We start from the raw sequence: 10,889 nt of genomic DNA, 5'->3' as shown, positions 1-10,889 counted from the left end.
ACATTACCATACTAGGAGAACTAGAGTTTCTAATGTTTGTCAAAGATCCATATTTTTTGACACCAGATACTCTCTTCTTTGATGACTTGTTATGAGGAGACCAATCTACATTGGGTTTTGGATGATTCACTACGCCAAAAAGCGCTTTTAACAGCGCATCTTAGACAGCGCTTTTAACAGAAAGCGCTGTCTAAGGTTAAAATTAAAATAAAGCGCTGAAAATGTTCCAAGAAAATACTAAAAGCGCTTTTAAATATAGACCTTAGTCAGCGCTTTTGAGAAAGCGCTGTTTAAAGTCTTTCAATTAAAAAAAAACCATTCCAATGGCTTTCACTTCTTCTCTCACTTCCCATTTTCTCTCTCTCCCAAACAAAAACCCATCCCTAACCCCTTTTCAATCTCAACCCTTCTTTTTCCCTACACTCCACCCAAAACCACTCTTATCATCACCTACTTCAATCTCAACCGTTGCTTCAGCGTCATCATCGAAAAACCCTTCCAGTAACAATAACCCTAAACAATCTAGACAAGATGAAGTTGTTGAGGTTGAAGTAGAAGAGGAACTTCCGTGGATTCAAGAAAAAGCTCTCGACCTCGTTGAGTTCACCGGTTCTGTTACCCAAGCGATTCCCGGTCCGAGAGTGGGTCCCACTTCGTTGCCGTGGATTCTCGCCGTTCCTCTTGGTTATGCTGGTCTCACTTTCGTTATCGCGTTTGTTAAAACCGTTAGGAAATTCAGTTCTCCCAAAGCACAACGCAGGAAATTGGTTGGTTTTTTTGTTTCTTTGGATTTTTTTTTGTTCATTGCGCTTATAGGAAATTATAATGTTTGTTTGTTTGTTTGTTTGTTTGTCTAGATCATGAAAGTAGTTCTTAGCTTTCATTTTGCTGGCTGGAAAAATCTCATGGAAATTCATTTTTCTGTTTGCTGGCTTACCATACTTTTGACTTCCTCTGCATGTGTCATTGATTTTAAGTAACAAAAAATTCATATCCAGACAGGTTTTGTCTTGGAAGAAATTTTGCGCAAATACATCCGATATGCTCTGAACGAGAAACCATTCAACCCTGATGTTGTAGCTGATTTAATTCAATTAAGGAGAGCTTCTGCATTAAAGGACTCACAAGTTGCTGAGATTCTAAATGAAATTTCACGAAGAATTGTTAGAGACAAAGGTAATGTCTTCTTAATATTGGACAGTTTTCATCTGAGTAATCCTTGTACGTGGTAGTTTATTTTGTCCTAGGCTGTGTAGAAAAGTATTCCGATCAACTGCAGTGATGAGTGAACAGGATTATTTTTCTCTGGTTTGCTCCTTGTATTGACAAAGGTTTAGTATCTGGGTCCATGTTGTCAAGCTCAAATGCTCATGTCTTTTTGATAGAATTTGTGAGATATAGCTTCAATCCCATAATGATTAAGCTACTATTATGTTCTCAGCAAACTATATTTTTGTTTTTATTTGGGGTGCTTAATTTAGGTATGTTGGAGTTTCATCTAGTGGAATCACATACAAGTCCGGGACAACCTCGTTTAGTAGTGGGAGTTCCCAGAGCAGTAGTAAATATGGAGGTTTTGGTTCAAGAGACAGTGATAGGTATAGTGATAGCTACGGAGACAAGGGGCGCTACGATGAAGAAAAAGTAGACAAAGATTACTCAGGAAAATCACGCTATGGTGACTCAAGTAACGATCAAGAAAACTCCTTCAAGAAGGCTTCTGCACGGTCTGTCAGGTGGGGTGTGTCTAACTAGTAATATAGTCTGCAAGCAATGGTAAATGTATATTATGCTTGTTCAATAGTTCCATACTGTAGTTGGAATGTATTGCCATAGATAATCCTTGGAAAGTTTGAATCTGGAGTACCTAGTAACTATTTTTATCTTTACTGTTAGGGGAAAATATCTTGAACTTTGACACTAGTGCTTGATCTTCATAGATGTATTTTATGCTTGTTCAGTAGTTCCATAATGTAGTTGGAATGTATTGCCATAGATAATCCTTGGAAAGTTTGGAATGTTTTATGCTGAAATAAATATGTACCTAGTCAAAGACAGGCAGCATGATACTTACTACATGCTCACACAGGATAGATGTCCAGACTCAGCTTTAATCCTTGATCGTTGTTGCCTAATTCAACAAGCTTTTTTTACTTTTGAAAACATTATGTATAGGAATTTGACTAATGGTTGAGAATTGAGATGCTTATCTCGACCCATCCTTTTACTTTCACTTGCTTTTTGTCTTATGCGCGGATAGACACATGTTTCTACCTTGCCATACTGCAATCGTTCTATTTTGTTACCTGTATTCTTATTTCGGAATGTCTTCCTTGCAGCAAAAGCAAGGAAAAGACATCATCTAGAGCATCGAAGTCATCTGTTAATGCAAGTTCAGTTCCTTCTCAAAGTTCAAGTGTAACTGCAAACAATACTGAGGATGACTTTGATGATTTTGATCCTAGAGGAACATCTACTAGTAAGTATTCTGAACACAGTCTTCAACATTGTAGTTGTTGATTCAATTCATTGAAGAGAAGCATTAAGCTATTTTTTTAAGCTGAGTTTAAATTACCATGGTGGTCATTTTACTGTTTTATGTGTGGTGCACTTGCAACTTTCATACACCATTCCCAACTCAATGTTATGAAATGTGCATAGTTATCACTTATGTAAAACTAATTTAGCACATGTTTCAATAAGAATCTACTATTTCTACGTTAAATTCACTAGGGGATTGCTTCTCCCCCAAGTGATAGTAAATGAAAATTGAAAATGCATTTTCGATCGCATTTAAATGAATCTCACCCTTCAATAAGAATCTATTATTTTTAGTTTTTTACTGCTTGATTTCTCTATTTAAGCTTGACTTGAAATGAACTTTACTCTAGGCTTTGGCAAGGACTTTACCTGAATATCAATATTCACCAAACCAGTCCGGCGCTAGATCTGATGCTTTTGGACAGTTCAGCCAATCTCATTTACATGTTCCAAAGGAGGGTCCATCCAAAAAGCCTCAGTCTGTGCTTGGAAATGAACGGCTACCAAATGGACTCAACAGGTTAATTAGCTACATTCACTAATTAATTATTACTATTATTATTAATACAGTTTCATTTAATTTAATTTATTCAAAACAGGGAAAAAAGGGTATATGGATCAATTTACCCTTGCAACATTCAAACCTTGTTCATTCTGCTGTCCAGGTATATAATATACATTTATGTTTTACATGTTTTACAGCAGCAACTAGCTTAGGAACGGATTGATTGCGAATCCGAACGACTGTTTTTACTGTATTGCAGGCTGGATTTAGGTACCATCATGCCGAGTCGGATTACTTGATGCTTGTATATTGGATCCCTGATACCCCTGATAGCATTCCTGCAAACGCGTCACACCGTGTCGGCGTTGGTGCTTTTGTTGTCAATAACAAGAGAGAGGTGATCTTTCACACATCATTTTGTGGTTATTATACTGTTTCTTGTTTGTAATACTGTTTGAATGGTTTTGTTTCATTTGATAGGTGCTTGTGGTTCAGGAAACCAGTGGTAGATTTGGAGGCACAGGTGTATGGAAGATGCCTACAGGAGCTGTGAATGAAGTATACGTCGAAATGATTATTGATCAAATTATGAAAATGGAAATTCAATCTTTTGAGTTTTGACATGTTTTAATTCTATTTGCAGGGTGAAGATATTTGTGATGCTGTAATTAGAGAAGTGAAGGAAGAGACAGGGGTAAGCAAACACAAAATATAGTGCAGATTCGTTTTTCTTTGTCACCGACCGTTTTATTAATATATTTAACTAAACATTCTTCAAAATTTATATTACAACATTGTATACTCTACCGTATTCATATTCTATGGCCTTTATAACAGTCTTTAACACTTCTTTTATTAATATATTTAACTATGTTTAGTTTGAAAACTGAGTTTGTAAAAACTGAGTTCATATTTTAGAATACTGTATCTTGTCTCATTACCTCTTGTAATGACTTTGTTAGTTTTGCCTGGATATTAGCAACATACAAATGACAATATTTGTACAGTAAAAAAATTGTGAGGTTACTTTTTCTGGTTCCTTTGTCTGTTCCAACTGCTTTACGTAGCCATGTTGTAGGTGAATCCTTTTTTAGGATTTACTAATCTGTTACATAATTAAGTGAGAGACCGGAATCGAAACCAACTAAAATAATTCCCTGAGGAAAGAAAGGAGAGTTGGTTAGGGAAAAAGTTGTGTTTTTCTTTCCATGGTTTTTGGGCTTGAATTACATAAATTGTCATATCTTCTCCCTCTTACATTTACTTATATTAAGCAAAAAGTAGTTGTCAAATACAAGGTTAAGCACGACCTGTGTTTGCTAAGTTTAATCACATGCATTTGCTTCTTGCTTCTCACCAAGAATACTAATTAGAAATGATGTTTCCAATCTGTATTTCCTATCCAGTTGTGAGGATTACCTTTGAAGTGTACGAGTACATGTTGGAAGCATGATGGACTTTGATATTTGAACATAACTATGCTTTTGATGATACAAGAAAATTATTTTTATAGTAAATGTTTACTTGAGTGTTGTAACTTGAAATGATGGTTAACTTTGATGAAGTGCCTTACTGTAACATTTTGAGTCAGCTGAGATGGCAGCTGGACTCCATCTATTAGTGGCTGGGGCACTTGGTTTCCATGCCGTACATAAGGTAAATACTAGTAAACTGCATTGTTGGCATGTTTCATTCATTGCACTTACCTTTTTGTATGTCATTCTTGGACATAGGTTGAAACAAAGGCACATATGGTACTTGTTGCATTCTCAAGTTCGTTAAACAGTCAGGACAGCTGCTCCTTTGCAGGAACTGGCATCCAAACATGTGATGGCAGCAATGGTGGAGATAATTTGTCAGCATCAAGCCTCTGAAGCATCTGACATACCTTATAATCCTATTAAGAATTGCTTTGAATCTCTATTGTTTATGATACATTCTATAATTAGGCTATTAGGCTGTATTTTAGTGATTTGGTTTTGATTAACTTATTTAGATTATTGTAAAATAATTTTTTTAATAGAAATTTGTGTAACAATTGTCATAGAGTTTAATGAGTTTTGCATTAAAATCTACTCCCACAATTTCATTTTAATTGACACATTTACGTGACTTATTGATCTTTCTGACTTCCACCACACGCTTTTATATTTGTTAGCCAAAAATTGGTAGAAAAAAGGCCAAAATGGCATGTATAAAATGTGATAACTGTCTGTCAAAATCTGGTTGAAAACAGGTAGAAATTCTGGTTTATAAACCTGGAAAAAATGTGGTTTAAAACAAAAGCTTCAAAAATTTTCGTATACATTAGACAGCGCTTTTGTAAAAAGCGCTGTCTAAGGGGGGGATTAGAAAGCGCTTCAGGCAAAAGCGCTGTCTAAGGGGGGGGGGGGGGGGGTTAGACAGCGCTTTCTGAAAAGCGCTGTCTAAGCCCCCCCCCCCCCCCTTTAGACATCGCTTTTGCCTAAAGCGCTGTCTAAGGTATACCTAAAAAAATTAAAATAGGGGGGGCTTAGACAGCGCTTTTTGTAAAGCGCTGTCTAAGCCCCCCCCTTTAGACAGCGCTTTTGCCAGAAGCGCTGTCTAAGGTATACCTAAAAAAATTAAAATAGGAGGGTCTTAGAAAGCGCTTTTGGCCAAAGCGCTGTCTAAGGGGGGGGGGGGGCTTAGACAGCGCTTTTAAGATTTAAACAAGCGCTGTCTAAACCTTTAGCAGCGGAGGCTTAGACAGCGCTTTAAAGCGCTGTCTAAGGCTAAAAAAAGCGCTGTCTAAGGTCTTGTTTGGCGTAGTGATTGTGCTCTCCTATATATGTCACAACATAAATATTCTCTTTATTTTGCTTTTTTTCTACTTGTTTTTTCGCTAAACAATTTATGAAAGTGTTACATCTGTAGTAGTCCCTGCAAAATCATTAATACGTCATTTCATATATGAAACACCACAAAATTGTAGCATTTTATCAACTAAAATCATATAAACGCATATAAATATATTGGTTAGGTTGTTTTATACATGTTTGAGATTCATCTGGGTTCTTCTATAAGCCACAAATATGTTTATTCGTACTCGTTAAAAATACAATAAATACGATTTTTTTTTAGTTTTACCAAACTGACTTTATCAAGGGTTGTTGTACTTACTATCAACCTATTATAAAGTGAAGAATATAAAGTGAAAAATATAAAATGAGGTTTGATGAAATTAATATATTTTAAAATTAGAGTTTGAATAAAAGGTTAAACATGGTTTTGTAAGTTAGGATATATTTTTTTCACCTTTTGTCCTTGAATTTTATTATTTTATTTTTAGTTCTTGCAAAAAAACTTTTGTTTTTGGTCTTTTTTATTTTGTATAAGTCATATCAACATTTATTCATATTATTTAGAATTCATCTCTTTAAAATCTAGAAAATTTAATTATAAATTTAATTAAACAATTCATTTTAGAATTAGTAAATTTTTCTATGACTAAATAAAATATGAAAATGAAATAAAATTAAAAATGAATATCAAAGAAAATAATTTGACTAAGATTCCCTTAAATTCCAAGGACCGCACGGCCTTCAGCCAAAAATTAATAATATTTTAATGGTAGAGAAAAGGAAATATATGTAAAAGCTAGATGAATGTAAAAAAACCTTGGATGTTGAGATCCTTTAATAGGTTTTTTTCCATACTTTCTCCATTTCCATGGATCTTCACTTAACTTCTCTATACTCATATGCCATTCTACTATCTTTTGATTGTTGAACACTCTAAAAGAAAAAAAGTTGAAACAGTATTAAACCACAAGGAGTTACGTTATATAAAAATGTTCTATTAATTTGACATAATAAGATTGATAAAGGATTAAAGATATAAAAATATATGAACAAAAACTTTACTTTTTCCTTTTTTTGGATAGTTCTCCTTGTGGGTCTGTATATGATAAAATTTGAGAACCAGTATGGGGTTGTATAATAGGTAGTTGATTGCTCTCTTTTGCATATTTCTTTGAAATTGATGGATGATTATATGCAAGATCAAAATGAGCTGTTGTGATTCCAATACAATCGACAGACTTGAGAGCAGAAAGTTGATTGTTTTGATTTCGATGGATATGTTGTTGTTCAAAGAGATTTGGGAAGTTATATATCTCATGATAGTTATTGGTTCCATGACAACTAGTGTTAGTGTTAATCATGGTAGTGATGGAAGGTGCAATGGTTGTGGCATTTGGGGTAAAAATGTTTGTTGAAAGGTTGGGGTTAGTGAAGGTGGAACTAATGGGTGTGGGAATATTGGTGGTAAGGTTATTGATGGAAGGGATATGGATAATGGTGGTTGGATTGAAGTTAGACTTTGTTTTTTCCGGTCCAGTAATATCGATTTGTTGCATTTGTTGTTCTCTAATGAGTGTTGGGAAATCAAACAAATTTGAAATTTGATTGGAGTCATGATTAATTCTACGAGTGATGGTAGTGGTGCTTATGTGGGTAGGGACATGGATGCTGGTTGTAGTAATGGTGGTCGGGGTAGCTAGGGTAGTAGTGGTGGGGGTGATGATATTAGGGATAGTTGTGGTGTGGGCGGGGATAATAGTGGTGGGATTGAAATTGATTTTTAATTTGTCTAGTTCTATAAAATCATTTGGTTTAAGTGGGGAAAAACTGACTAATCTATTTTCTTGGGTTAAAGAAAAATCATCAAAGTAAGATGGTGTGGCGTTTTTAGGAGCTATGATGTTATTGGGAGTGGTGGAGGTGGTTATTAAGATTTTAGGTGGAGGAAGAGTTTCAAGAATGGTGGTAGGAGAAGTATAGGCATTAGCTTTGCAGCTATGCACAATGGAAAATAGACCACAATCATCATTATCCATAAGACAAATAAACAAATTGTTGATGGAGAGTATGTCTAAAGTTGAAGACTTTCTAACAATTTATAGTAAAAGATGAATACTTTTTTTAATTATGATAAAATCACCAATTTAATTAATTATATCATTAAATTATATATTAAATTAAAAATATTAAAGTAAGTCTATAAAAAAGGCGCATAAATAATTTAAGAATCATATATTTTTATAGATTCAATGTCACACCTTCTCATTTACAAACAAATAATGAGCACTCAATAAAAATTTTCATGATTAGCATGCTTTCTACCAAGCATGTTTTTCGTTTGTGCTAGAAGCATGCATTATGTGCTAGGTTTTTTGAATTTTAATTTCTAAACTTAAATTTAATTTGATTTATAGTAACGTTTAGTATTAAGTGTATACTTATCTTTTTGAATTTTTAAATATGAATTTCAAAATTTAGAATAATATTTTATATTTTTTAATCTAGAAGAACCAATTATTATTATTCAAAAAGTATTTCTCACAAAAAAAAAGGTTGTATTTTTATATTTTAATCACAAAATAAGGGTATAATCCATTTTTTTTCTCATAATGAATGGTGAATTTATTAAAAAAATGTTTAAAAAATTATTCCGAAACTAGTTACACTTTCAATTTAATATAATATTATTTTTATTGTATCTAATATTTGTTATTACTTGTATCATTTTAGAATTCATATCTTTCACTTTGCCATTTATATAATAGCAAAATTTATATAAGTAATACAATAAATATATTATTGTCTTTTATTTACATAAAACTTTTTAATTTGTGTAAAATGATGAAATGGATTCCTGTTATGGAACAAAGGGAGTTAAAATATATTTTATTTTGAGTTTCAAACTCACTGAATAAGCAAATTGAAAAATATTGATTCCATATTGAATAAAAAATAAAAAATAAAAAGGATGAGAATATAAAATCGATTTTTTTACGAAAATAACCCACTTTTTCAAAGAAATTTCAAAAATACCCCTAGTTTAAAAAAAAACCAAAATTACCCCACTTTTAGGAGGAATCGTCAATTGAATTGGAGATCCTCTTAAAAATTGAATGGAGACGCCAATTGGATTGGCTAGGGCAGGTGCCCTAGCCAATCCAATTGGCGCCCCTGTGTAGGGCTTAAGAGGAGGCGCCAATTCAATTGGAGACTCCTCCTAAAATGCTATTTTTTTTTGTAAATGGTATACGTGATAGATAAATTTGATATAGGACCAATTGATATTAATAAAATTTGCCGTTTACACAAAGAAACCTAATGGTGATTACCAGGATCACCTAATCGGCCTCCGATCCCACATCCTCTAGCTACCCTAACCCGTGGCCCTAACCCACGTTGATGATTCGGTACCGGTGTTTGAGCATCTGAGGGGCCAGGAGCGTCACTACCAACTACAGGAGAAGGTCTGTTGAGGTAGTCAGACAAGTCGGCATAGTCTTCAGTATGCATCGATGGTGTACCGCCGTAGCTGAGCTCATGACCCATGCTAGAGAAGTTGGGATGTGGTTGACTCATTGATGGGCGACCGGGACGGTTGAAGGGAGACATGGGTGTGAGCGATGCGTCGAGGAAAGGTTGTTGGGGTGTTTGGTAGAGATAGGGTTGTTGGATGTTTTGGTTTTGTGAGGTTTGGGCTTCTTGGCTACGGTAGGAGGAGGGGTGGTTGGTGTTGAATAATCATTGGATGTTCTGACTTAGGCGACTTTGGTAGGGTGGTGGGTGGGTGCGAAGCGATGTTGAGTCTCAGGTTGATGGTCAATTTGTTGGTGATGGTATGGGGTATGCTCTTGGTATTGGGGTTGGGTGTATGGAATGTTTTGGTTGTATGTTTGTGTGTTGGTTGAACGGAACGTTTGACGGACAGGGGGTTGCGTGTATCCGGTCTGACACTGTTGTTGGGGGTCTGATGTTGAGGTGTCAGGTGTGTAAGTCATCTGGCGTGGGTCGTACAAGTACATATCCTCGGAGATGAACTGAAAACCAACCGATCTGTACCAAGCCATATAAGTACGACTTGGTTTTTCTTCAGTTGGCATGACTACGTCAGTTAACACATGGTCATGACGGTGCTTCCATTTGCGACACTCTGATCTTGCGAAGCTTTGCCATGGATTGAAGTTCCATTGGTCGTTAACTTTGCGCAGATGCCATTCTCCTAGGCTAGCTGGGGGATCTGGGATATTTTGGGGCATACAGAACTGCAGCTCCACACGATAACTGTTGTGCATCTCCACAGTTGTGATTCGTATTATCGGTGAGCATGCAGTCCATACGGCTGCGTCTTCAGCGTTGACTTGATGGTCATGATCCAAATTAAGGTATGGACGCCAAATAAACTGAAATGTAAAAGAAGATTGGATTATAGTCAAGGTAGAAGAAGTTAACAAAATATAACGAAATAATTAAGTTATTTTCCTTACGTCTGTCGGTCGAAGGTGATCCAACAGGTTGCGATACTGAGTAATACAGTGTCTTGGACATCTGTTGTAACTCATACCACGTGCAGACCATCTACACGAAAAAGTCAAAAAATATTAGTTAGAGGTAATAATCTTTAAAGAAGTAAGTAAAGATGTAGCAATTTAAACAACTTACTTTTGTGCATACGGAAATGTGAAAGGGTTGTTGTTGACGGGTGCTAGGGACAATACTCTTGACCAACCACATGCTTGTAGCAAAACAACACATCCAGAAAATGTAGATGTGTCTTTGTGTGAGTTTTTGCACAAGGAGCAATAGAGATAGGCTAGACAAGCAGATCCCCAACAGTAACTTCCTATTCTATCTACATGTCTAAGTAAAGGTAAATACATAATATGCATGCTAGAACCACTACCTTCGGGAAGTAAAAACGAGCCAATTAACAGCATAATGTAACACCTAGTTTTTATTATTCGAGCATCTTCGGTAGAATGCTCATCTAAGTATAAACTATTATAGTACGACTTAAGGCGTGAAAG

General features: G+C 35.3%; 3 protein-coding genes across 3 annotated transcripts; 2 read left to right on the top strand and 1 right to left on the bottom strand.

The window, feature by feature from the left end:
- The first annotated feature begins 321 nt into the window (after positions 1–321).
- LOC127103753 (uncharacterized) lies at positions 322–980 on the top strand. The gene is made up of 2 exons (XM_051040987.1): positions 322–767; positions 858–980. The coding sequence occupies exons 1-2, from the start codon at positions 324–326 to the stop codon at positions 978–980; spliced, it is 567 nt and encodes a 188-aa protein (XP_050896944.1). The 5' UTR covers positions 322–323.
- Positions 981–3,048: 2,068 nt separating this feature from the next.
- LOC127103752 (nudix hydrolase 2-like) lies at positions 3,049–4,925 on the top strand. The gene is made up of 6 exons (XM_051040986.1): positions 3,049–3,061; positions 3,112–3,206; positions 3,306–3,443; positions 3,527–3,604; positions 3,690–3,740; positions 4,780–4,925. Exons 1-6 carry the CDS (start codon positions 3,049–3,051, stop codon positions 4,918–4,920), a joined length of 516 nt encoding a protein of 171 aa, XP_050896943.1. The 3' UTR covers positions 4,921–4,925.
- A 993-nt stretch (positions 4,926–5,918) lies between these two features.
- Positions 5,919–7,904, bottom strand: LOC127103751 (uncharacterized). Its single transcript, XM_051040985.1, has 4 exons — positions 6,931–7,904; positions 6,685–6,801; positions 6,136–6,194; positions 5,919–5,947 (listed from the first exon to the last, which is right to left on the bottom strand). The coding sequence occupies exons 1-4, from the start codon at positions 7,902–7,904 to the stop codon at positions 5,919–5,921; spliced, it is 1,179 nt and encodes a 392-aa protein (XP_050896942.1).
- Between the last annotated feature and the right edge of the window lie 2,985 nt (positions 7,905–10,889).

This window comes from Lathyrus oleraceus, chromosome 7 (genome assembly GCF_024323335.1).
Source record: "Lathyrus oleraceus cultivar Zhongwan6 chromosome 7, CAAS_Psat_ZW6_1.0, whole genome shotgun sequence".
In the NCBI taxonomy this organism is placed as follows: domain Eukaryota; kingdom Viridiplantae; phylum Streptophyta; class Magnoliopsida; order Fabales; family Fabaceae; genus Lathyrus; species Lathyrus oleraceus.
Note: the sequence above shows the minus strand (reverse complement) of the source record. Positions and strands in the feature narration are given on the sequence as shown.